The 26,905-nt window shown below is 40.2% G+C and overlaps 3 protein-coding genes and 1 long non-coding RNA gene across 28 annotated transcripts; 2 read left to right on the forward strand and 2 right to left on the reverse strand.

Moving 5' to 3' along the window:
- Positions 1-866: 866 nt before the first annotated feature.
- Positions 867-8,609, reverse strand: LOC116841137. The gene is made up of 3 exons (XR_004377503.1): positions 7,409-8,609; positions 6,555-6,630; positions 867-6,429 (listed from the first exon to the last, which is right to left on the reverse strand). It is a non-coding gene; the product is annotated as an uncharacterized LOC116841137 (long non-coding RNA).
- On the forward strand, positions 6,025-14,016 carry LOC116841133 (protein shifted-like). The gene is made up of 6 exons (XM_032808724.1): positions 6,025-6,252; positions 6,505-6,747; positions 6,923-7,066; positions 10,416-10,568; positions 12,461-12,556; positions 12,658-14,016. The coding sequence occupies exons 1-6, from the start codon at positions 6,063-6,065 to the stop codon at positions 12,882-12,884; spliced, it is 1,053 nt and encodes a 350-aa protein (XP_032664615.1). The 5' UTR covers positions 6,025-6,062; the 3' UTR covers positions 12,885-14,016.
- On the reverse strand, positions 10,900-15,685 carry LOC116841135 (5-demethoxyubiquinone hydroxylase, mitochondrial). Of its 5 annotated transcripts, XM_032808727.1 has the most exons (4): positions 12,650-12,796; positions 12,404-12,545; positions 11,900-12,060; positions 10,900-11,622 (listed from the first exon to the last, which is right to left on the reverse strand). In XM_032808727.1, exons 3-4 carry the CDS (start codon positions 12,054-12,056, stop codon positions 11,192-11,194), a joined length of 588 nt encoding a protein of 195 aa, XP_032664618.1. In that variant the 5' UTR covers positions 12,057-12,060; positions 12,404-12,545; positions 12,650-12,796; the 3' UTR covers positions 10,900-11,191. The 5 variants fall into 5 exon arrangements, with proteins under 5 accessions (XP_032664618.1, XP_032664621.1, XP_032664617.1 ...); XM_032808730.1 differs by lacking the exons at positions 12,404-12,545; positions 12,650-12,796 and adding an exon at positions 15,540-15,685; XM_032808726.1 differs by lacking the exons at positions 12,404-12,545; positions 12,650-12,796 and adding an exon at positions 14,409-14,559.
- LOC116841131 (DNA-binding protein P3A2) lies at positions 14,579-26,778 on the forward strand. 21 transcript variants are annotated; one of them, XM_032808712.1, is made up of 9 exons: positions 14,579-14,711; positions 16,609-16,663; positions 16,728-16,888; positions 17,834-17,973; positions 19,044-19,469; positions 19,565-19,882; positions 20,412-20,552; positions 20,711-20,858; positions 23,350-26,778. In XM_032808712.1, the coding sequence occupies exons 3-9, from the start codon at positions 16,744-16,746 to the stop codon at positions 23,676-23,678; spliced, it is 1,647 nt and encodes a 548-aa protein (XP_032664603.1). In that variant the 5' UTR covers positions 14,579-14,711; positions 16,609-16,663; positions 16,728-16,743; the 3' UTR covers positions 23,679-26,778. The 21 variants fall into 21 exon arrangements, with proteins under 21 accessions (XP_032664603.1, XP_032664609.1, XP_032664594.1 ...); XM_032808718.1 differs by having other exon boundaries at positions 16,733-16,888; XM_032808716.1 differs by lacking the exon at positions 14,579-14,711 and adding an exon at positions 14,726-14,747.
- Positions 26,779-26,905: the final 127 nt, after the last annotated feature.

The raw sequence follows: 26,905 nt of genomic DNA on the forward strand, positions 1-26,905 counted from the left end.
AGCTTAAATTGATAACGATAGTCGCGGTTTAATTATTTAATCTGATGAAGGAACACACGTAGATGATGCCGCAATGCTCGTCATTCGTTGCTATTGAAGATATATATATATATATATATATATATATATATATATATATATATATATTTTTTTTTTTTTTTATTTATTTCTAGAATTGGTTTTGATCATATCAATTTGGAGTCGAATAAAAAGATTAGAGTGGGTGCTGCGAATGCGTGCTAGACAGTCGCTCGATAACGACTTAAATTGAGCCTACTTAAAGTTTCTTGTTCCACCACAGTCATTAATCCTCTTTTTTTAATTGCATAACATTTGCTACTACTCATTGCGACGATAAATGAGCATTTTTACATTATTACACGTCCATTACGATGTTATTGTATATTAACGTTAAGAACTTGCGTTAATTGGACAGAGCGATGAACTCACAGGCGGTTGCGACAACGCTAAACATTGCGTATCTCAACAGATAATGCTACACTCAATATTGATTCGTTTATTTTTGGAGAAATTGTTTACTTATTTGCTTATTTGATATGATTGACCGCGATCTATAGATCTGATGTGCACCTAACATTTGTGTGCGTTGAACGTTATAATGTGCGATATTAATGTGTGATGTGAAAAAAGGCGATGATATCGGTTGGACGCGGAAGGATCTGTTATTTTTCTTTGATTGGTAGTAGAAAGCGTCTCACAGAAGTGTGTACTTTTCATTTCGTTCGACAGATATAACAGCTCCTCTGCGCCAATCTACTTATCGCGGATGCAACCAAGCGCGCAATCTTAGATCTGATTATTGAGACATCAACAATCATGTACACTTTCGTGTACAGTACGTAGCATTGTAACTTTGTATTTTTTATTTATTAATAACTGGATATACACGATCAATTCAATTGGCAATAATCATGACGAAGTTTATGAGAACAAATACACATGTCACTAGGAATCTCGATGTCCAAGTCACATACAACACACACACACATATACACATATATAAAATACACACAAAACACGAGCGCGTTTCATATTTTAGAATATTATCTTTTGTTTTTTATTAGTGCTAGCCTCAGTATTTACTAGCTATAGCGGAGTTCGTTCACTTTTGCATGTTATATAAACCATCAGTTGGACTACGTTGATCTTAATGTTATATATATATATATACATAAAACTTCCAATAATTTCGCACGAACAGGCCGTCGTGCTCTCGTACGCTAATATATCCTTTTGTATTTCTTTTTCTTTTTATAGTTTTGTACTTTATGTATAGTGAAATTCTTTGCGTTTTTATGATCGTATCTGTAACAATATGTATTTTATGGCAGCCGTCGATCCCTCGACTAAGTTCCCGAAGTATTTCCGTTCACCTCCTCGTCAGAAGGGCGAGACGAACAGTCTAATCGTTACTCTGCTTGATATTGTAATGTTGTGTTAGCGAAGAGGAATGCGATTCGTGACTTATTGCTACCAAAAAAGACAAAAAAAAAAACAAAGAGAAATGTCCACTGTACAACAAGCACACGTCATCCCCCGAGAAAGGGAGGCGCAACCTGGACTCTTTTTATAGCAAACTTTTAGAATCTCTATTATTTCTTAATATACGAAATGTGTTCATTCGATTATAGTTTGATCAACTTCGTCGATCGTAGCGCCTTATTCTTACCGTTAAGTGATAATTGATTAAGGAGAGAGTAGCTCTCGCACCTCTCGCATTGTCAGAGACTTTGATCCTTCCGGTACGACCGTCGACGAACGTTGACGACCGTCGAGAATACAGTTGATCGCAGTTAATAACTCGATTGTGGGTCGCGTATGCGTTTCTTATCAATAGCTTTGACCCGAGTCAGATTACCAACATTTACTTGTCGATCGCCACGGGGAATATGATATTGCGTCTTGATGTATATGACATAGGAGTCTAGGTTGCAATACGATATTCAGCGCGATAACGCATTCGCTCACATCGCGAATGTTGCTTTGCAAATAACATCTATTGTTTGCCGAAATTTTTGTACGAATCATGCACGACGATTTCACGATTCGATTGATCGCGCGAAACTCTTCACGATTTCTGCGCGCAGGACAGATCCTCGATAATATCGGATACGATGAATACAGTACCGGAAGGTTAATAACCATCGATTGTTACTTAAAAAGAAAAAGAAAATCGTGAGTGTCACTATGGGACTTGCTATGAAAAGAGTCGACCCCGGAGCGGGATTTCGATGTTGAAATTCGCTCGGCGTGTGCCCGCTTATATTCTGCGAATTCTTCGGTATACATATATGTATACACACACATATATATATATACATACACATATGTATACACACACACATACATACATATATTATATTATTACCTCGATAATACTACGACGATGTAACGATGCGTTTTTCACCGTTATATTACACGCGGGGGGATGTAGAGAAGTATTCCGCATATATATTCGTGCATTCTCGCATCGGCATCAACACGAAACGCTTTAAGTAACTTTTCTACGAAGGGAGAGAACCGCAGAGTCTAGAAATAGTATGTGCAGGGCGCTCCGTCCATCCACGTGTACGCATTTTCAGCGATCGGCGCGAACATCGGGAAAACGAGGAAAAAAAAAAAGAGAGAAAGGAACAGGCACGAACTGGCCTAAAGCCGCCGTCGCGAGCATTTCCGTCTGCGTACACGAGCGGTCCGCTTATCGATCGGACGGACCACCCTGTAGATCGTCTCATCTTCTCGCAAAGCAGCAAGTACTATCGGGATCGGATCACTGCGTTGTACGATAATTCAAGCGATACGTCTTAACTCTTAAGTTACCCATTCACGAAACGATCGCATTGAATATGCGCGCGTCCCGACGTTTGTCCGCATAACTCCCATGTCAATAAAAGTAAGGAAAAAAAATGGAAAAAAAGGGAAATAAACGAAGGAAATCCATCGAGGAATCGCACTCGAGAATCTCACTCCGTTCTCATCTCTCCGCTTACATTGTTCTCGCCGGGCTGCGTGTGATCCACTGACCGGACAGAAATCGAGCGAGATGTGACCGATAACGCGATTATGCCAGACGGGTTTTTTGTGCCCGTGCTCTTGCTCCTGCGAGCTACTCGCCTCTTCGTTCTTTCACTCCGCTCGTCGTGGTTACGTGCCGCGAACGAATAAACGAAGAGACAGACAGGCAGGCAGACCGATTGACTGACTGAGCAGGATGCAATCGCACGATCGTTCGTTGCAAAATTACTGTAACTGCGATCTACACGAGTCGCTTGGCGCGAAAACGCTTGCATCAAATTGTAACTCTGCGATGATCTCGCCTAGTTTCGAGATATCGTGTCGATAAAAATACTTGAATCGCGATAACGCGGTTTGTAACATCACACAGCATGTAACCCGAAGGAAACGACATTCTACTTGCTTCATAGAATCGGGATTTGATAAATACAAAAGTGACTCCAGAAATTAATAACGCGATAATTATATATTATATAATAATTATATACATAATCATAATGAAAAATATATATTATATAATATTGAATATATTATTATATAATAATTATGTCGGATTAGAAAAAGATACGGCCTATTAATAGAGATTACGCGCGTGGCATTCTTAATTTCATGGCATATCGCGTGGTTAACAAAGTACCGCACTTGGTTAAACAAAACGATCGCAATAACGTGAGAAATTAGTTTCGAGTAATAAGACGCTCTGCCGAGCACGATCTACGCGTGCTACATGCGATACATGAAGCGGGCAGGCAACGAGCCGTAGACCATCTGCGAGCAGAGCTAGACAGCGCTGGTTTATTCCTGATCGAATGTTTTTGCACAACCTCCGCGATCCTAATTGAATTCATTCGCCGGCTACTCTGGCGAGGTTGCCGCGCAAGAGATACGTGAAATCGTGCAGTGCAGACATTCTTCGTTGCTCTCTTCTACATTCCGCAGAAAGTGTCTATCGATGTATCACGAACATTACTCCTCGAGTATTTCTCGGATTGCGTGTGAAGATACGCGACGATTCGGAATCTTGTTGGAGAACAAAATCTCGCGTGTAACTACGCACACGGGGAAAGATAAAGCGGAAAAATAACGAAAGACAGAACTCAGCCGCACGGAGTAACAATGAGTCACTTGTTAGGTGGCCCATCCCTCGACCGTTGGGGGGATACAATGGATACTATTATATCGGCTATTTATCGAAGATCTCTTCGAGCCAGCGATAGGTAGATCAATCTCTACAAATAGATCCGATTCAGCTGTGTTTGTCGACAAATGCATATTAAGCGCGACGATATAACTGTAAATTAGCGCGACTTCTTTTATGCCATGAGTTTTATCATTCGACAGAGAAAGATTCTTGCTCTCTCTCCCTTTTCTCTCTCTCTCGAATAACGAGCTCAATGGAAGCAAACCGAAAGCTACTTTGTGGCAAGAGTACATCGCACGAGAACGTTTATAGCGAATTAAGTGCTCGTAGCGAGTCGGACGTAATAATGATGCAGACGCGAGACGACACGGAAGTAAAATTCATTTATCAGTAGAACATAAAAAGCGAGAGAAAGGAAAAATGATCGAAAAGAAAGAGAGAGAGAGGGGACATGAGAGAGAGAAAGAGAGAGAGAAAGAGAGAGAGAAAGGACAAAGGACCGACGATCGAACGATAGACGTCAAAGAACTGGTTCTTTCCAGCAAGATTTTGCTTCACCTTCTTCGCTAATTCGCGAATTCTGATATTCATGTGTTTGCACAAATGATTCTCTTGGTCTTCTCTCGCACAAAACGCTTCCAGCCGAAAGTCCCGCATTTTTCACGATTAGATTGCGCGATAGCGTGTTAAAAACTCGGAGAAATTGATCGTTGAATCGTACGCGCTGCGAATAAATGCGAGGTGGAGTAAACTGGAATCATCGTGGAAGCTTACTTCTACGGTGATCGAATGACCAATCTTCATCATGAGAAGATTGTTCACTCGGTGAACCAGTCATGAGTCACAATTTGAGAAACTGTCATTTACTTCCTCGCGGTTTCTAACACGTGTGAGCGTCCACTAATCTAACGTGCAACGTTAACGTTCAAGCTGCATGTGAGGTGGAATAAACTGGAGAGAGCTTATCTCTCTCAAGCGATTAGTATTCGATATAAGGAATCAAGTTTTTTCAACAGATTTTTCGTTCACTTCCAATCTCGTTGTTTGGATTCTTATTGTATGTTAACCACTGACTGACTATCTACCGTCTGACGCGTCACAATAGCTCTCAGATTAAAATCTTTTCTAATTGATCGACGCATTGATCTCGTTGGAGATCTGTGCTTTTCAGCTGGCTCTTGATAGTTTACCACCTCTGCGCAGCTCTTCACACGCGATAACTCGGCGAGAGGCTGTGGGGCCCGCGGCGATCCTGCGGCGATCATGCATTGTGTACACAGCCTTATCCCTTAGCGCGCCAGCCCGCACGGGACGGCCCGAAGCGCGTCTGCAAGATGTCTATCTCGCTCTCGGAGAGGTCTCGCTGCTCGCAGCGGGCTGCCGCGGGCCTTCCTCTCATTGAGAGTCAGTCAGTCAGTCAGTCAGTCAGTCAGTCAGTCCGCCGGAGCGACGCGGCTCGCGCGCATCGTCTGTGTCGTGGTCTCCGTGCCTGCGCATCCTTCGTTTTTACCGCGTGCGTTGAAATCACCGACCTCCTCCGGACTTAACGTGCTTCGGTGCAGCGCGCCGAATCGCGGTGTTGCGAAATCCCCGATTTTGAATCGCGTCGAATTGCAGGGCTCACACGCCGCGCACACACGGGACACACGCACACGACGCACACATATACAACGTGTACACGCACGCACGCACGTTCGCATATACATACTCGCGCGGCCAAGAGCGGGCCATACGACGCGTACGTAGGCGCGCACATCGGGAAGACCGGATTGTCTTCGTCACCGTCGTCGTCGTCGTGCGTTACGCGCGCATTCGGCCGCAAGAAAGAAGAACTTCCTCGCGGAGCGTGCAACACCTGGCGGTAGCGGCCTCGGCGGGGACGGCGATGGCACTGAGCGGCGACACGTCGCGGCCAATTACGCTCTCGGTCGCGGTCGCCCTGATCGCGGCGGCGTTGGTCCTGCTCGCGGATCGTCCGGTGATCGCCCGGCACCAACATCGCTCCGGCAATGGTCATAAGCTGTCCGGTGACATCTCTCTTTGGATCGACCAGCAGCAGATCAAGATGTTCAGCGGTGAGTCCTGTGTGTGAGACGGGTTGCGATTTAATTTTCTGCTTGTTTTCCATATTAAAGATCAGTGAATGAGGAAGCGCCAATTGAAGGCGTCGATCGGCTCTGCAAATGTCGGTCAGCTTAAGGTATTATCGGGAAAAACACGTCAGATCCACCTTGGACAACTGTCCTCGACGTCTGAAAATGTAGCTAATGTGTAATACCAATTGAGACCGTGTAATAATTGAACCGTCATTTTTATCACGAGCGCAGGACTGGCAATGGAAATCTATGCCATCACCGAAGGCAGAGTGCTGTCTTACCTATTGGATCCGGAATTCGAGAATAAGGTGCCGATCATCCCGAGCGAGGTGTCATACGTCAACTTCACGTGGAAGTCTGGAATAAAAAAGTATCATTACAACTTTTACCAATTGAAGTCGTACGACGAGACCATCCTGAAGACTCCATCCATCACAATCAAGACGCAAGGACGAGTGCCTAAGAAACCGAAAGGTAAAGGATGTAGGAGGCACTGATCATAATAATAATTAATTGCAAATAACAAATATAATAACTCGCAATTTAAAGCGATTCATCATGAAATTGAATTATACTAAGTGTATGTATATGTGTGTGAGAGAGAAAGAGAGAGATCAAGGAACACGCACGAAACGTTTTCTCGTTGCAGAGTTCAGCGTTCTGCTGCCTTGCACTGGTAACAGTTCCGGCATAGCGCAATTTGGGATCGGTCTGATGATCGAGACACGCAAGGGAAAGCCTTTAAACGGGACGCCTCTTGTGCTCAGCCTCAGGAAAGAATGCACCGTACGCGGTGAGTGCGTCTCTGTCCACTCTTCCTTTAATTGCGCGTACGGTTCTGCATCGGCGGTTAAATTAGTCGCCCAATTTTCCGCTACATGTTCTCCGTCTCAGACGGAGAGACACAGTCTCAGAATCTCAGCCTTGGTGCGCGCACGCACGTTAACGCGCCGTTTTGCTCGCGAGAAAAAGAGAGAAGGGAAGAGCGAGCGAGCAAGCAAGCAAGAAAGAGAAAGAGAGAGAGAGAGAGAGAGAGGGAAAGAACGTAGCGTGTTCGCGAAATCCGGTTCGCACATGGCTCACGTTCCGACTGCTTCTTCTTTTTCATTTAATCGATAGCGTAGCATGTACGTACCTGGCGTGCGAGTGCGCACCGGCTTTCGATACCGCTATGTAACGAGGGATTATCTGTCTATTGTGTGGCGCGAAGAAAAACGACAGGTCTTTGACGATAGGTGTGAAACAGACATGTCAAATCTCCAACTCGGTTTCCCTGGAAATCCACGTGTTAGTCGGATTTATGGGCATGAAATCCTCCAGAGGACCTTTCTTCGGCCGTTGACTATTATAACAGTCAAGCGGGGGGTCTTTGCTCGTACCCACAGAGTTATAAGTTATTTAGTCGACTATAATGTGGTGACAGGTCAACTGCGCGATCCCGCTATGAATACAATCACGCAAAGCTTGTCTATCTTGTTCACCATCTATGTGGCATTCTCGTGTTCGGGTCTTCGCGTTTAGGCTGAATCTCCCCTGTGTATATATAGGATATCTGACAATTATTGATATATCCGTTGTGCGCAGGTAGAAAAACTCATCGAACTGAACAAAAAATTCCTCTTCCATTCTGCGAAGAACCACATAAAGTTTCAAGTTATTGATTAAGGAGGTGAATTGGTTATTGGTGAATGATCGCGCGAGATACGATAGATAAGCTGTATTGGCGACGCCTGCCGCCGTGTGCTTGTACATCAGATCAATCTAAGCAAGAAGGTCCTCCATTATTCTGCAAATGATCATATAGATTTTTAGTTATTAATTAAAGAAGATCAGTGCATGGTTGTGCGCGATAATGCAGCGATCCTCTTTAATTAATAACTATGCATAGTAATAAAATATGCATAGTTATTTGCGAAATGACACAGGACTCTTCTGTTCAGTTTATTCTAATGTACAAGCGTGATCACTCACCAATTTTCTTTGATTAATAACCCAAAATTTTATGTGATTATCTGCGAAATAGTAGAGGAATTTTGTGTCCAGTTTAATAAATTTCATCCGCATACACAACAGATATGTCAATAATTGTCATATACCCTATATAATAATGTCCAGAGTTAGGTTCTTAAGACCTCTATATAATGTCCAGAATTAGCTTCTTAAAGCCAATTCTCTAAGATCAGTGCTCTTAGTACTTAAGTACATTGGTACACTAAGAAAAAAAAGCGGTTGGATTAACAAAATTGGCGGTCACCGGCCATCAAAGAAATATAAGCTTTAACAAGCTTTATTTTAAGATATAAGTACATTGAGAAAAAAAGCGGTTGGATTGAAAAAATCGGCGGTCACCGGCCATCAAAAAAATATTGGATCTATTCAACAAAATACATGTTAATGTAACAATAAGTTGCGTTGAAATCTACTATATCAACGCAATTTATTGTTGCATTAACATGTATTTTGTTGAATAGATCCAGTATTTTTTTGATGGCCGGTGACCGCCGATTTTTTCAATCTAACCGCTTTTTTCTTAATGTACTTATTTCTTAAAATGAAGCTTGTTAAAGCAAGATCTTAAAGATTTTAAAACTGTTTCAGCCGTAAATTTCTATTGGCGACTTTGAAGCTCGATTTCTTAGAGTCTTGGAGTTCAATCATCAATGATTCGTTAACGTCTCGGCAATTGCTGTAAATCACAAGTCACATTAAGGAAATAATTTGACCACGGTTTAGAGAAATGAGAAATTTGACGAATTACCGAACATTGCCGTAACGGAATGTTTGCACTCTCACGTGGTGGGGTGCAGCTCTAATGACACATTTCGAAGTCGTGTTTGCACACCTGCTCGAATCCCTTGTTACTCGTTAGGCAGGGATACGGGTCGCCTTTGTGAAGCGTATCTTTTGTACGACGAAACGAACAAGCTCTTCTCCCTCGGGGACTCGGATTGATGCTATTTTGAAACGCACCTGTCCGTTCATATAATTGCGTTACTAACTTGTGGAAAAAGTCGACAGAGGACTTAATCGCTTTTTGCCATCTTGAGCGTTAAGCAATAAATACGTCGCTTATTTACTAAACACGTCATTTATTATTTTTCACGACACATTCGGTGACTCGAGAAAGATCAGCCGTGTCATTGATGTTAAAAAAATCAGGGAAAAGATACTCAGACCTTTTTCACTCAAACGTTCCTGCGAACATGCCACTTCTGTTTCGTCGTATTTCCCGCGACGATATCAGTTTCGTCCTTTTCTGGCGTTTGCAGCATTATTCGACTCGCCGCCTCTTCCTCGAATCGTTGTTCGCCGGCGAATTATCAATTGAGCGTCTAATTGTCTACTTAATTTGAAGCACGAACCAGTTCTGCCTCTTTTACGTTATCCTCAGTTCTTTCAATCCCTGTGCATTCAAATTGCCAATTGTCAAGCCAATTCGAGAAAGTTCGCATATTATCGTAATAATTTGTTTGGAACATTTCCGTTTTACTAATTGATTGTTTTGCATGATTGTTTTCATGAAGAATTGTCGTAGTGCGCGTTTGAAAATGACTAGAATTCGCTACGCAAATCCGCGTGAAAAGAGCGTCGGCAGATATCGATCGACGTAACACGCAAATTATTTTTAGCCATTCGAATTCAGACGCGGGCGTAACGGAAAATATGACGCTCCAACGCTTCATGATCGTGCTTGCGATATATCTATCATCGTGATTACTTGTAATACGGCGCATCGATCGATACAAACACGAAATTGTTATTAAGCGTTCATCACACGATCCGCGATTGTATGAATGATTTCGTACATGCTAACAGAAGTTTATGAAGTGGGATCTCTCTATATACAACTATGTAGAGAGGTTTTTGAAATTATTTTCTTGCTGTACCTATACATGATCTTATTGATCCTATTTACGCGCTTTCCAAAAAATTTCGCAAAAAATGACTCAATCTGCGTAAAATTGCATACATTAAAATAACGTAATCTTATCGGATCAGCATGAGGTCATGTTTGCTATCTCTAAAATGTTCTTTCTTTTTAATTGCGTATCAAGATAATTGAATATGCTAAATACGCGTGAGATTGTGCGTGCAAATACTTCAATGTCCGTTTTCTCCTAACTTTGATTCTACTTTTGCAGAGGCTAATTCTGGTCTGTGCCCGGACGGCTATCTAGGCCCACCGGCTTGCAAGAAAGCGCTCTGTTATCCGAACTGCATGAACGGAGGCAATTGTACGGCGCCAGGTATATGCTCGTGTCCGCCAGGATATCAAGGACCCTATTGTGAAGGAGGTATAACAAACGGAAAACAAATTAATGACGTAAGAAAGTATCGATCTGAGATAAACATACCACTTATTTAGAGTGTTATCGAAATGTCCTGCTTAGGCGTATTTCTCGATCAGTTTAATTACTAATATGGTCCGGGGGTGCGCTGGTCACGTTTATTTAATTATTTGTCCACTGCAGCAACACACCAGTATCTTAACAAATACTGAATTTTCAACTTTCTTTAGGCAAAATTTTAGTAGTATAATACTACAAATAATATTATAAGTTCTCTCAATTTCCGTCTTTACATATCAGCTAGCTGTTATTACTATAACGATCCATTTGAGAGAGATTTACTACAGCACAGTTCCTTTTATTAATTTTCATTACATGATCTTGTAACTGCAATTCCTAAAAAGAATTAAGAATATCTCATATTACATAAATTCGTTATTTGGAATTCTAATGACTTATTTCTCCAAGAGAGCTGAAAATATCATATATTTAAAAGAAATAACTATAATAAAATCAGAGGAGTCTCTTCAAATTGACTCATCGCAGTTACAGAAAATAACTCATCACCCATGTACAAATTACAATATACTCGTACAAACTACTAAGCTGCGTCGTCTAGAAATGCATCCTTATATCACCTTGGACACGGATATGGCTGTTTTACAGCCGAACTTGATGAGATTCGTTAAAGCCTGGTAAAACGGCGCCTGCTCAGCGCCGTGGTCGATGCCGGTATCATGATGTTCCTGCTCCTCATCGCGAAACTGTTTGATCGTCTCGAGTATCTCCTCGCTCACGTGCTCTTTGCTTTCCATCAGCGTGCGCAGCTGGTCGTTGTAGTGCTCAACGATCACTGTTTCTACGGCCACGGTGCACGCCATCGCCGCTTTCTCGCCCATGAGAGCGGTACCGGCGCCCAGAACGAAGCCGGCGACGTTCCAAAGTGGAGTGAGAACGGTGGGTCTCACACGGTACTTTCGGATCAGCTCCTCGAACTTGGCGCGGTGCCGCTTCTCTTGGTCCCACATGTGCTGTATAGTCGGTCCGACCTGCGTTCTACCTGCATTCGCGTGAAATAGTCAGATTGAGGGTGTTCACAACCGGTGGAGATTCATCGAGCCGTGGAACACAGGCGACTCGCAATCGGGCTAACTCGGGTGTTCAATGGCTTTTCATTAATCAGTGTATCTGTGTGCCTAAAGTTCCTCTCTGTAGAAATATACAGGAGATCTTGAGATGCACACTACTCCGGTGTTTCACCGCCACTTGTGGCACGATTGAGTCGTCCACGTACCATGGCTTCTTAATTCAGCTCAGCCGCTTTCGAGCGATTTTACCTAGGACAGCCATTTGTCCGGCATAGATCCTGTCGGCTCCCAATTCGCCAGCATGATCTACCCTGATTATTGTGTCGAGTGTCTTTTTAGACGTACATGTAGCTGATGTTGTTGACGTGCTGGTCAGTCGCGTCCCCAGTCGTCCAATTTGCAACATTTTCCTGTAAAATTAAAAGAGTATTCAATCCTGATCCCTCGTCGCGATTGGTGTTGTCAAAAGCGAGAAAACGCATAGCCAAAATTCTTGTGCGCCATTTATAAATTTATGTGGGAGAATACTTGAGATTGCTTGAGCACACTTGTAGAATGCTCCGAAAACTATCCTTTTCCCGTGCTTGTCAATAAACAGCCGCAAAATGAACTAACAATATATTTTTTTATTTCGAGGTACTTTGTAGGAATTTTAAGCATGCATTTTCTCACTTCTGACGTCATCAGTCAAAAGTTGCGCAGCGAGTCAACAACTTTGAATTAAAAATTAAAAATTTGAGAAAAAGTACACACACGATGATACGCGAGCCTCTCAGTGTCGCCGGCGATCATAGTATCGAATGATTTCAGGTATTTGTGATCAAAAGTGTCTGAATGGTGGGAAATGCGTACAGAAGGATATCTGCGAGTGTCCCAAGGGTTATTTCGGCACGCGCTGTGAATTTTGTAAGTATGAATGATCATATCATCAAGATTCTCTTGTACGTTTAAAGTCTCTCTCGAGTTTTGAAGTTTGAAGAATGCCTGTCACTCCTGTACCTTTTCAGCCAAATGCTTCATACCGTGCGTAAACGGCGGCAAGTGTAAGGGAAATAACATATGCAGATGCCCGTTGGGATTCAAAGGAGATCATTGCGAGATCGGTAGACGCTCGTCGCAGCGATCCACGTGTACGGCGGCGTGCAGAAACGGAACCTGCCAGACGGACAATACATGCCTCTGCAATAAAGGCTGGTACGGAAAGTTGTGCAGCAAAAGAAAGCCATGGGCTTAGTAGCTGATAACGAGTATTCTCAACATCAATTTCCTCCACACCGATTGAGAAAGGATTTATGAAGATGTTGTTTATAAATTGCCAGAGGAACTATGACAGAAAATCACATTTATAATATGTGTACAGTAGACTGTATTTAAAACGACGTAAAGGAAGGTTTATATTAATAGTTAGTGAAGAATCTCTCATGATATTAGAATGACATAGAGCTTATCGTAGGATTCTGTTCTTTTATTTAATGTGACAATATGAATGAGACAAACACGACAAAGAAACCCCATAAAAATTTGTCTCCCAACTAATTTTTCAAGCAGTCACTGAAATGTGACCAGCTATTTACTACTATTTATAGTTAACTTACTCTGTTTCAGATGTGATATGTAAAGCTGCTTTATGTCAGTTTATAACATTATTTTATATATATATATATATATATATATATATATATACATATATACATATATATATATATATATATACACACTTAGTTATTAATACTTTTATACTGTAGATGTAACAATTGCAAGAAGGAAAAAAGAATGAAAATATAAGATGAAATGTATTTTCTAACGGTCAGAGAGCATATGTTTCTATGATGTAACTGGATTCCCTGTTTAAGATGATGACAAAACGATAACATCTCATAAGGCTTCGCCTGAATCTCAATAAAAATCAATGCGAATCAATAATGATGATTGATTTTAAATTTCAGATTGAGTGTAATCTTATCGTCTTAAATATCATTTTAAACATGGTAAACTATGGGATAAATTAATGACTGCGTTCAGCAGAGAATGGTGCTTTGCAACTGTTACAAAATTCACGAATCTGATTGTATGCTTTTAATGTTGACTGAATCTAAAAGCAAATATCTGTCAGATTCATAAATTTTATAACAGTTACAAAGCAGCTTTCTCTGTTGAATGCAGCCAATATTTCTTTTCTCCAGATATACATCTTAGAATGTAAACAATTGAGTTTAGCTTTATCCAGCTTATTTTCAGTTTTACTATAAATTTGTGAAAAACATTACCATAAGGAACAAATCTATCACTTGTAGGAACCATGTATTTCGAAAGTGACGCGAGTGCAGCTTCGAAAATTGATTTTCAATTACATCCAATTGAAAAATGTTGCTTGTATTTCGTAATCATAACCACGACCAGTTTTTAAAATTCCTGATGAGAAAGCGGAGTTTCGCCCAAATAGTACCACGTTACATTAGGAAATACTATTTCGAGTAATCGAAGTGGAGAGATAGAGAGACGTGGGCAAACAATGATGACACATATAAGGTAACCACATTCGGGGAGCACATTACCGACACTGCCGCGTCATGCTATCTTAACTGCTCCTTAGATATAGAACAAAGATGGAACGACACGAGAACGCTAAATAGCGTTAATTGCGTGCTTTCTCCGAACGCACTCGTAAACGCGCGAGCATTTACACCGCAAACAACTTGACGTCTCACACAACATACCGACAGAATCTCCGGTAGAATGAGAGAAATGAGGCGATTACCGGCGCGCCATCGGAGGATCCTCGAGCTCGCACAGACGGCAACGGGATGAGATACGTTGCGGTGGCGGTTAGTCGAACGGAAGCGGTACGCATAGGTTATGTCAGGCCGACTTTACGTTCAGTCGCGCCGCGGACGGTAGTCACGTGTCCCACCGACCAATGGCCACGGCCGTAGTCGGTCCGCCATGACGCGTGCCCCACGGGCTCCCGCCAATCGCGCTACCCTCGGCCTGTATACATGTATATGGCGTTGGCGTTCTCCCGGATCGCTGCTGCCGTTTCACGGATTTCCACGAGGGAACGGTGAGTACCGACGCGGCGGCCGCGCACACTCGACACGTAAGTAACCACCGTCCGACGTCGCTCCGCCGTAGCGTGTAGCGCGTTCGCAAAATAGCGGCAATTTCGCATCGTCTGCTCGGGCGGGCGTGCATCGCGCAGGCTCGTGCTCGCCAAGATGGCCGGTCCGCGGTCGCGTTTGTTGTGGTGGTGATGGAGGCCCGCTCGGTACCGATCGATACGCCCGCCGCCGAATACCGGCTATGGCGGCTAGCGTTGTCGCGCGTCACGCATCCTGAGATAAACGCTCTGTCGGGAAAGAGCGTCGCGATCGTCGTCGCTGGTACCGCCCGGTGATGATAAGCGTTCGCGCGACCGTCATCAGCGCGGGGCGTGGTGCGAGAGCGTAGCCGAGGCGGCGGCCTCCCCGCAGACGCGAAGAGCCCTGTGCGAGAGCCCTCCCTGATCCACTCCGCGGGACACACCAAGGTGCGTACGCAACTCGCGATTTTCACTGGGCCTGCTCCATCGGCTACCGCGTTACCGAGCAGTCGTCGTGAGCAGCTCCGCGGCTACCCGGAGGTGGTGGTCTCTCTTTTGCGTGTGCCCTGCGCATTTTCATTGCCCCCCCAAAGTATCGGCCCGAATAAACGCGCATATCCCCCGTCTCCCTCTCTGCCGCGAGCGAGCGTGCCGTTCTTCTCGCTCGGGACGGCGGGCGTTCTGTCTCTCTCTCTCTCTCTCTTTCTCTCTCTCTTTTTGTAGCCCCCCTTATGCGCGTTCTTTATTATCGCGCGTTGTCTTCTCGTCATCGTCGTTGTCGTTGCTGCCGCCTGTCATTTCATTACGTACGGGAGAGTGAGATGCCGCGAGGAGCACGAAAGACGCGGCGGCTGCTGTTACGGTCGTCCCTCGTACCGTCCGCGCTGTCGTCATCGTCTTGGTAGTCTTCATCTCCATCGGCATCCACATTGCCGTTGCCTCTTTCGTTATCCTGTCGTCGTTATCTCTGTGTTGTAATTAGTTATGTTTACGATAACGAGCTACGCTCACACGTAATATTCGTATTTCCACTAACGTGTCTCTCGGCTGGGTGTGCAGCCGCGGTCACGCCACACCACCACGATCAGCAAGAGGATGTGTGCTCTACACCGTGCAAGCCCAAGAGGAAGACGGACCGTCGCCCGCAGACGCGAGCTGTCTTCTCGTCAATTACGCGAAATGTATATACAAACGTATATCCTCGAGCCAAAACACGTGCTTACACACTGTGCGCGTCGTCGTGTCGACTCGCGACATTTTCCCGCAGCGCGTGGTATAAATATCGCGATCATCGGACGTTTATAAAAAAGTGCACGGTCTGCGAACTTTTAATTAGTGAAATATCGCTCGTTCTGCCGCCGATAATTTGGCGATATTTTCTACCAATTTCACTGAAAGAAGAAATTTTTTACACGTTGGGCTCGATAATTGTTACTATATATATACATATATATATATATATATATATATATATATATATATATATATGATGTATGTATGTATGCATGTATGTATGTATGTATATATGTATTATGTATCATATATGTTACATATATATATAATACATGTGTATATATATTATACACACATTATTATATATATATGTGTATATATATACATATTTATATGCACGCATGCACATATCTGCGTTATATTTTTTGCATTATCTGGACAAAGAGATTAATTAAGTCATTCTATTTTGCAAAGTAAAAGCTAGTAATACAATATACCATGAGTGATCTCTCACATCGTTTCCCGCGATTTTTATCACGATATTTTTAAAGGACGAACAATCGTGTAGACCGCGATCGCGGTTGATCAAAACTCAACTCGATTGTCCTTAACGCTCACTTTGCTGAAGCTCACTTTGTTATTTCAGGCTAAGGTGATGTAGAAAAAGCTGGGACTAGCAGATCGACTTCGCTTTCTCACGGGTAACTGCAATATATAAACAGTCAAGACGGGTGACGAACAGAAAAAGATGGTTTCTCTGTCCAGTACAGAGACCGGCGCGATGGACCGAATCTCAGACGACGACGATGACGATCCAAGTAGCGGCTCAGAGACGTACGAGGAAGGAGATCTCCTTTCGGCTGCTATGGACGATGATGTAACAGCGCAACTCGCCGCTGCAGGTTGGCAATACAAACACATTAATGGTGATTTCCATTTTTTTGCTTTCTCATTTTTTGTTTACTCATCCATATTTACTTGCGTCGAATGCGACACTCTGATCGAAGGAGCTTGAGGGTAGGTTTGTCGAGAAATTCTAATGAGATGTATCAAAACAAACGCTTGAGCAGATAAACGCCAAAACAGATTTTCGACGCGTCTGCACGTCCGTGTTCTTGTACCGGATTCTTGTCATAACTAGCGTATATGATCGGTATTATCGGTGATTAATTTTACAATTTGGATTCATTTCGGATTCAATCGATTTGTTGAATATCATGATGCTATAATTCTGTCTATTGTATACATCAGATGAGATGATGTTAACAAGTAAATGTGTGATTGTGATGTCCAATTTTGGGTGTTCAATTATCACTGAAGGTATTTTTCACATATATTTGGAATATTTAAAATCTTATAGCTGAAGAATAATTTGTAGCTCACTAATCTCATATTTCCTTTTCGTTACTCTTTCATTTTTGTATCGCAGTAAGTTGCCAGTGTTTGGCATAAATTATTGCAATTGTGTAACGATTATTTATCAAACTCATTAATATTGTATGCATTTCATAATGTTTGTGTGCTGTGTCTTTAATTTGATTTTGTTATTAATGCTTGCATATGATTATACCTTGTACATAAGATTCATGTGTTTGTCCGTGAAATATCATATTGTTGCTTGCGCATCCTCGTCTGAATGCTCTAGAAGTACGTGTGAATGTTCGATATGTCGATATGACTCATTGAAATTAATTTTTTCACTGCACAGATAAGCGCCAAGGTACATCCATATCATTACCATCAATTACGGTGACACTTTCAAAACTCACTCTCTCTTCTTTCGTTTCTTTCATCTTTCATTTTATTGACATATCGAGATGCTTAGGAATTACCACGATCGAAACATTTCTCCAATAATAAAATATCTTTAGGACCTGTTGGTGTTGCCGCAGCAGCTGCCATTGTGTCAGCCAAGAAACGAAAACGTCCTCACAGTTTCGAAACTAATCCCAGTATCAGAAAAAGACAGCAAAATAGGCTTCTCAGGAAGCTTAGAGTAAGTATATTTAGAGTAAGTATTGCACATGTTCTCTTTCAACTAACAGTGTGCAATCAATTAACAGTGTGCAATCACATAATCTAGAGTGTACCACGTTATTACGTGTGCTTTCCAGCAATATACACAGACTCTGTGTAACACAACGTGCGACCCAATTGTGACACAAGTTGACACAATCATGATCACAGCCAAAAAGCTATGTTTGATTGTGTCGTTGTATTGTGTCACTCCATTGATACTAACATTTTTATATTTGGTATCATTTATTTTTCTATAGAGTGATACTCCGGTAAAAGATAATTTAAAACAAAAACAATATTACAGAAAATATATTAATTTAATTTCATTACTTTTTCATAACAACTTAATTTACATTATACAATCAGTTTTTTATTAGTTTTCTGTATATATGATAAATAAACTAATTTATAAGAAATTTTTGTTAAAAAATATTGACTTTTACAACAAAAGTATCTTTTGGCGATCTTTATTTACAAATGGATGTACACCATATTCACTGTGCATATACACTGGAGAAATAATAACAAGTTATGTAAAGGGACTGCACTCTGACGGTAAAATAAAAAAGCTAAATAGCGTTCCAGCTACATGGCCACACTGTATAACACAGTCTCACACCATGTATGGCTGTGTTTTGTTGTTGGAAAGCACTCTACATTTCTGATATTTTGACTGTAGGAGTTTTACTAGTGACCTGGAACGGAGAAAAGCGTAATGATATCAATTAATATGTTAAGCACCAAGCCTATTCTGTTTACTTTTTGGTTTATACTACACGATACCGCCAACTTATTTACATCTTATATTACCGGTCATTAATGAATAGAAAGCTCATCGTCGGTGACCGACATGGCGCTTAACGTGTTAATAGTAGTGATTATAGAGCGCTCAGAAAGAGTAAGTACATAAATGGCAAGGAAGAACATGTTTGTGTTGTAAGTCTTGCAGATTACTGACTTATTACTTATTCTGAACGCCTTATGCAGGTAAAAAGTTTCTCCAAGAATATCGTCTTGCAATATCACTTAACGATTTACCTTTTAATTATTTACCAATTACAGCAAACTATCGACGAGTTTGCAACACGAGTTGGACAACAGGCGGTAGTGTTAGTGGCTACTCCGGGTAAGCCAAATAGTAGTTACAAAGTTTTCGGGGCAAAGCCATTAGAAGACGTTGTGAAAAATCTAAGGAACGTTATCATGGAGGAGTTGGAGAGCGCGTTGGCGCAACAAGCACCGCCGCCCGTACAGGACGATCCGTCTCTATACGAGTTACCGCCTCTGATAATCGACGGTATACCAACACCGGTGGAAAAGATGACACAGGCGCAACTTAGAGCGTTTATTCCGCTGATGTTGAAATATTCGACTGGTCGAGGTAAACCCGGCTGGGGCAGAGACAGCACGCGACCGCCTTGGTGGCCTAAAGAGCTGCCTTGGGCGAACGTGCGGATGGATGCGCGGTCAGAAGATGACAAGCAAAAGGTAACTTAACGATCGTCGCGAACGTCTGAATCCAATCTTACAACGTTGAGACGTGCTGACGAAAATTTGGACGATTATTTCTCAATTAATTGCAGATCTCGTGGACCCACGCGTTACGGCAAATTGTAATAAATTGTTATAAATTCCACGGAAGAGAAGATCTTCTGCCGGCGTTCAGTGAAGAGGATGACAAGTCGAACGTTATGTTACAACAATCTACACCCCATTCTTCGTCACATCAGTCGCATTCGTCGAATCAAGGACAAAGTGGACAGTCGCAACAACAGCAACAGACGGTGGGAGTTGTTCGCCTCAACAGCACGGATTCATCTAAGGGAAACTCTTCGCCGGCGCAAATCATTGCAACATCTCCCACAACTCTTGCCACTGCCACTCAGGTGGGAGTGGATGGAGTATGCATAAAAAAATCTCTAAGCTGTTTTATCGGCTCTCTTTTGTATATTTTTTTATGTTTTGATAAAGAGAATTGCAATAATCGCGAAAAGATAGAGTAGATCTGAAGAATGAAACAACATGACGGAAATCTTAAATTGGACTCATTGTAGAGATTTGCGATATTCTTACTGTATGTTTTTTAGACGCTAAATTTTTTCGGACTCGATATTTAATAATGTATCGTTTTTATTAATCATGTTGTTTCTATGTTTCATACAAAACGAATTAACAATTTGCAATATATTTTCCCCTAAAAAACGAGAAAACAAATGCGATTCATATTTTCGTTTGTACAGTTGGTTTCCCTTATTTGAGTTATATTTGCATTCTATTGTTATTGTTTTTATGATTAATTTATGCACACAAAATGTGTTGGTATATTTTGAGTTACAATAGTTTAAGAAGCACAAGTTTAGTTATTTTTCGTATCGTTTGCTAAAATAGATCTTGATATGACATAACGAGTGATTGATAATTGTTTTTTAGATGACGGCCCAATATCCAACAGCTGTATTGCAGACAATAACCAATCCGGATGGTACAGTTTCTATTATACAAATGGATCCTAGTAATCCAATCATTACGTTACCAGATGGTACGACAGCTCAAGTTCAAGGAGTTGCTACCGTGAGTTTTCCCTTCAAACAATTCGAGATATTAGTGTAGAGTTTCTTATAAATGTAAAGTCTTGTCGTCTGTCTTATTCTAAATGAAATATAAGTGAAGTATAAGTGAAGTATAAAATAAAGTTGTCGCGTGAAGTCTTATTTCAACACTGTATTTAGATTCACACGAGTCAAGGAGAAGTGCAAACACTAGCAGAAGTGACCGGTAGCGCGGAAGGTGCTAGTGTAGCCGTTGATCTGAATAGCGTTACAGAAGCAACGTTAAGTCAAGACGGCCAAATCATCCTTACCGGGGAAGACGGACACGGTAAAACAGTTTTCTATAGGCTCTGCACCGTCGCCGGCCAGGAGCTACTCGAACAGTGATTCGTTTTTTTTTTTAATTGCCCACAAGTTCTTTTTGTTACTTTGCATGCTGTACGCTGTGCTCCAATCAGGGAATTGTGTCTCTATATGTCGTACTGTTTTATATAATGAAGTAGAAAGTGAATTAGTTTCTACGTACCGTTTCGTATTGTATATATACATATATCTAGCAATTTTATTATGGAGATATATGCACAGCTTTATCTAAACCCTGTTTTTAAGAATCCACGGTACATACTGTTGTTATCAGAAAAGAATGCAAGTAGCATACAAGGAAAAAGTTAAAGCTAAATATTTTTACTTATATGGACGTTTTATATCTCGTTAGAAGTATTAAAATTCATATGGTCGATAAATAATGTATCATTCGATATGTTCACATGTGATATTAATTACGGTAATAAATATTTTGCCAAAACGATCGCATATAAAACGAAATCAAAATAGAAAAGAGAGATAGAGAAAATAGCATTTATTTATGTGATATATTCATGTATACAGAATGTTTCACTTCTGCATTTGTAGTGGCATATTTTTTATACAATTTAAGGACGATGTTTTCTCAACGAGGGAAAAGGAAGTCAAAGGAAGTGATTTTATAAAATTGTTAAGCTTATAATATCAATAGTGTTGCAATCAGGCAGTTGTAAACAATTATTCACTAAATTGCAAAATATTAGAGCTAAAGAACGCTAATTTTAGTAACTATTCTGTTACCTGAAATCTATTTCGTGAAAATTTTTTCTACTGCAATGGTTTATGATTAAAAAATTATGAATGTCTCGACATTTCGCTAAAAAAAATTCGACTTCAAATTGTCCAAAAAATAGTATTACAAAAGAATTTATCAAAAGTGGAATATTCCATATATACGATTTTATAATCACATATACATATAGTACATGTTGTATAAAATGCATTTTGTAACGTGTGACATCTGGATGAATAATTTTGAATGTGCATTTGTATTTATCCGCGTTATATTTTGCAACGTGAACTATATAGTTTTTCCAACACTGACACTGAGCACATAACACACAAAAGAGAATTATTTATAATACGTAAAGAAATTCTCACATGAACAATTTTATATGAATTATAAGTAACATGAATACATGTTATGTCACAATGAGGACGTATTGCCCCTGGATTCTTAAATTTGACTATCAGTTAATCGCGGAAAGCGATTGTATCACGATAACGAAAGAAACTGTCTCACCAAGATCATTTGCCTTATCACCGAGGATTGGTTATTGATTTTGACTAAACAAAGGAAAATAAACTTGCTGTACATAGAGTATTTTTTGTTGATGTTTTATTATTTTGTATATTATATTATATTTAGCGGCCTTTGTTCAAGCTGCTTGGGGTAACACGTTAGTTTGCTACACTTTTACACTTGTTTTCTCTTTCAAGAGTGTCGCACAAATTTATAGTTTAACTTGAAGTTTTATCGCAAGCAGTTTAAACACTTACTGTCCCTTATAGATATTTGTAAAATAGAATGTGAAACTTATGATTATTTTTTAAAATAAGTTAAAAGAGTGTATCAGAAAATTTATTGTTATAATCGTAGTAAGTATTATTTTTGCTCAGTAGCGTATACATATACTCAACACACCCTGTTAACACGTTCGCTACCACGCGTCACACATCATAAACAAATCATGTATATTTTATGTTGAATACATTTATTTTATACACAAAAGAAGATACAGAGCGGTGGTGGAGTTTGTGGTGGACGATTTTTCAGATAAACGGTGGTGCCGGACGTGTTAATTAAATCGATATCAGTTGTTAGCTTTGTGAACTGTTCGACCTCCAAGTCGTGTAACGCGCTGCTATGAAGTACTATACTGAAAAAAAAAGTTTGATAATACTTATCAAATACGTTTTATCATACCATTTGGTAAATAGTAACCAATAATGATAAATGTTATCAATGTTTGATAATAATTACAAAATTGTTAGTAACATTAACTTTCATATAGTAATATTCACCTCTAATATTTAGTTGATACTATTTTACTAAATGTAGTAATTATAACACAGGCTGGATAATTATTACCAGAAATTTTTCTCAGTGTAGTAACGTTTAAATTTAAACATTCGACTGTATCGTAAACTGGTAGGATGATCGTTTCACTATAGAAGCCCAAGATCTTTCTCTCTTAGTGAGAGATCATTTTTAATAAATGTGATGCGAACAACACGATATTTTATTATATACGTACGCGCGTGCGCATATATACAGACATATCGCTTTAGCGCTTTACAAGCAGCTACTTGAACATTGTCGCAATTGTGAGTATATAATTGAATACATACTTATCACACTTATTCTCCAGTTTGCAATACAGCAAGCAGGCCGAATCAACTACACGCCTGAAATCGCAGGCAGAGCAGATAGGACGTTCGTTTGTCTGTTGCAGGATATCCTGTCTCGGTATCGGGAGTGATCACCGTACCGGTGTCTGCCGGTATGTATCAAACTATGGTGGCCAATATTCAGAGCGATGGCACGATGCAGGTCGTCGCGCCAATGGTTCAGGTGCCCAAGGTCGAGCCTGGCAACGGCGAGACCATCGAGGCAGTCACTATACAGGGCCATCCTATGACCATGATTAACGCCGCCGGGGAACACCAGGTACTCCAAGTGATATCTCTGAAGGACGCCAATGTTCTGACGAAGGCTATTCAGGCCGAGGTTGTTAAGGACGAGGATAGTCAACCGCAACAAACTGTGTCTAGCCCAGAATAAAAAAAGAACGAGTGAGAGTGAGAGCGAAAGAGAGAGAGAGAGAGAGAGATAATATTAAGTGTGTGCGTCTAGTTAATACAAAGTCACTTCGTATATCCTTGAATGCAACGTTTTCGCATCATTATGAAAGAGATGTACGGAAGTAATGAAGAATAATAACGTGTGAAAGAATTAGTAACGATTGGTGTTTTGTTCTTTCTCTTGGAGTTACTGTATAGTAAGACCTACTCTGACTGCGGATCATCGAAAACTGAGAACAGTTCCGTCTGAAAGTGAGAAAGAGAGAGTGAATGAGTGCGTCGATCGATCGGATTAAGATTACCCGTCTTTGTACTCGAAGTTTATTATAGGCGCTTGAGGGTATTCACTACTTGCAATTCGACTTCTCAGACGTAGTATTAATTTTGTAAGAGGTCTGCAATTAAAGGCAACACCGACGCCTCTGCGGTTTCCGCACAGTTCGCCGGAATGCATATATGTAACTATCTCGTGTCTATTGGAAAATGGAAAGTCATTGATAATGTATTTTCCGGTACTGTGCAAGTTATATTAAGGATATATTTTCATCTAGTCTTAGAGTCAGGTCAGATCGAGGTATACCAAAGAAAACTGAGAAATTTATTTTTAATTCGACAACGTAAGAGAGAGAAAGAGAGAGAAAGAGAAGTTCAATATGAAAGTCTTTATTCGGAACTTTTATTAACTCGACGAATTGGTCATTTTTATATAGAGCTCGATCGCTTCCACACAACAGTGGGGAAAGTAACTTATCCAATTTCCCCGCCTTGGGATCTCAATGGCCCAGTGTATAATTAACTTAAAAGAGAAGAAGAAACTTAATAAAAGCACAAAGTTCCCTCAATTCGCAAGTACGTAGGAATACGTAGGAGTAAAGTAAGAAAAGAAAAAACTTACTGTGTTAAGTTCTCTTTCTTTACAAAGATCTGTTGTCTGTAAAGAAACGTTGAACCTATTTTTATGGGTAAAGAAATCACATTGAGATAATTTTCTTTTTTATTGCAAAAATATGCGATCGTGTATATATATATATATACACAGAGTGTCCAATATCGTAAGATCTGTTAACGGCAAATTTTTAATGACAAACCCAGATGAAAATCCTAATAAGAGTTTATAGGATTAGAAAATCCTAATAAGTTTATAGGATTTACAAAGAAAATGTCGAAAATAAAGTTAAAATAAGAGATTTTCAAGTGAGAAACCTTCGAGAATAATAGTGTAATCCAGTGATAAAAAAATTTACGCACTCAGATACGATTGATCGAACCGTACTGAAAGTATGTCTTGGCACCTCAATTATTTCTACTAATATTAATATCATTTTAGATATAACGTCATCAACATTTTTCCGTGTATTTGACTTATTCATCATGTGAATAACTTTTCCATTGCAATTTGTAGTAAAATGTCAAAAGCTATCAAATAATCGGCAATAAACCGTGTCTGAGCGCCAATTTTTGTCAATCTGATTGGTCTTCTTTAAAAACATCTCATATAGGATGCGTTTTGAAATTACTGTCAGTATTGAAAATTTACAGTATATGTGACATGAACTATACATTTTCAATACTGGCAGTAAATATCGGAACACAGCCTTAACAACTATTATATTTCGACACTTTTTCGCGCAACATATTGTGATCTTCAACTCAAAATGTCCTCAAGTATCTGCCATTAACAGGTGTCGCAATAATGTTGGAACACTCTGTGTATATGTATGTGTATATGTATATATATACATATATGCATACATACATACATACATCACTTACATATGTGTGTATGTGCGTACATAAAGGGTCGATAATAGAAGTAACAACAAAAAAAAGAGTTAAGCATTTCTGATGGGTACAAATAGGATATAAGCTGTCTTTTCAAGGAAAAACAGAATATACGGATTTGGAAATTTCAAAACACACGCAAACGAACGAAGCGTGTATACAGTCTTATTTTACGAATAAATCATATTGCACTACTTATATACTTGCTTCGATTAGGATGATCGAGTAAAAACGCGTCGCATGATCGTCGCATATCAACGCGATGAGAAAAAGAAAAAAAATTAATGACTACAGTACAGAACAAGGCAGTGTTCATTCATCGCTTTGATTCATTCATACACACGCACTAATTAATGTTGAAAATGACGAATGAACTCTCTGCGCTCTGTATGTTATATTTCTACGAGAGATTATGTAACGTTTCCAATCTTGAAAATTATGCCGTAGCTACATGTATGCACTAATTTTCTAAAGAGGAGGATAGTACACGATTATAAAAATCAGGATTTGAATATTGTCCTTCATTCCATTCGAAGGTAATCAAAAAAAAAGCAAAAAAAAAGAAAGAAATGTAATCGATTCTATTTTACATTGAATAGTATCGGACTGTGTATCGTGGCATTTAAAAATCCAATGATCCATTTTGATATAATATATCTAAAACGGAAAGTGTATTTTTTGTGTGCAATCTTGTTTCAATGTTGCGCTGCCGAATGATATGAAAAGAAAGACATGATCATGTGTTTTTCCCTCTCGATGTGTCGTTCGTCTTTCGTAGTACGCGATCTCTCCTCCATCGTGGAGACCGTTCCGGGACTAATCGGAACGATTTTAACGGTGATGTTTGTTCGTTCAACTGTTCAGCATCACCATTGCAATGATCTGACGGTAAATTAGGTTTTCATAAATGTGTACAGTAAACACACCTGTCTCCGAAGGACGTAACATTGAAACAACAAACTGCCCCCTAAGAAAAACCATGTGTAATAATACCAAAGAGGTTTTTATAATATTATAGAGGGAAATAGTGTGTTGAGATTAGAGATAAATACTATTAAAACGTATCATAATGACTAGATACTACTTGTTGCGTCGTTTTTTTAAGACCAAGGCCACTACATTAATTATGTAATATATCGGTACACACGTGTAAAATAAACAAGTTATATTTTCCCTTTGTTGTTTGTAAGAAAGCACACGGAGCATAAAATTAAGTTGGATGTCATTCGAAAAGAAGAAAAAACGACAAAAAAATGTGTATTACGATTTTAGATAATTATAGACGTATGTGTATATGACTTGATTGCCTGTCGTTGCGTATCCACTCCTAGTCATTTCCATTATATTATCATGTAATTTATAAATATACATTAATCTCTGTATGTGGCACCTGGAAGGGAAAGGGTAAACCCGCGTGAGAACCTT

The sequence above is a fragment of the Odontomachus brunneus genome, unplaced genomic scaffold (assembly GCF_010583005.1).
Source record: "Odontomachus brunneus isolate Ranch 3 - 2012 unplaced genomic scaffold, Obru_v1 Obru_scaffold_013, whole genome shotgun sequence".
In the NCBI taxonomy this organism is placed as follows: Eukaryota; Metazoa; Arthropoda; class Insecta; order Hymenoptera; family Formicidae; genus Odontomachus; species Odontomachus brunneus.

Excerpts from the sequence above, each read along its gene's own strand:
- LOC116841131 (XM_032808703.1), top strand. The coding sequence starts at position 16,711 with ATGGTTTCTCTGTCCAGTACAGAGACCGGCGCGATGGACCGAATCTCA. Across the intron at positions 16,889-17,833 it reads GCAATACAAACACATTAATG|GACCTGTTGGTGTTGCCGCA; the intron begins GTGATTTCCATT and ends AAATATCTTTAG. Across the intron at positions 17,974-19,043 it reads TTAGAGTAAGTATATTTAGA|CAAACTATCGACGAGTTTGC; the intron begins GTAAGTATTGCA and ends TACCAATTACAG.
- LOC116841133 (XM_032808724.1), top strand. The coding sequence starts at position 6,063 with ATGGCACTGAGCGGCGACACGTCGCGGCCAATTACGCTCTCGGTCGCG. Across the intron at positions 6,748-6,922 it reads AGTGCCTAAGAAACCGAAAG|AGTTCAGCGTTCTGCTGCCT; the intron begins GTAAAGGATGTA and ends TTCTCGTTGCAG. Across the intron at positions 12,557-12,657 it reads CGGCACGCGCTGTGAATTTT|CCAAATGCTTCATACCGTGC; the intron begins GTAAGTATGAAT and ends GTACCTTTTCAG.
- LOC116841135 (XM_032808725.1), bottom strand. The coding sequence starts at position 14,501 with ATGCGTACCGCTTCCGTTCGACTAACCGCCACCGCAACGTATCTCATC. Across the intron at positions 12,061-14,367 it reads TTCTACCGGAGATTCTGTCG|GAAAATGTTGCAAATTGGAC; the intron begins GTATGTTGTGTG and ends TTAATTTTACAG. Across the intron at positions 11,623-11,899 it reads CGGACAAATGGCTGTCCTAG|GTAGAACGCAGGTCGGACCG; the intron begins GTAAAATCGCTC and ends ACGCGAATGCAG.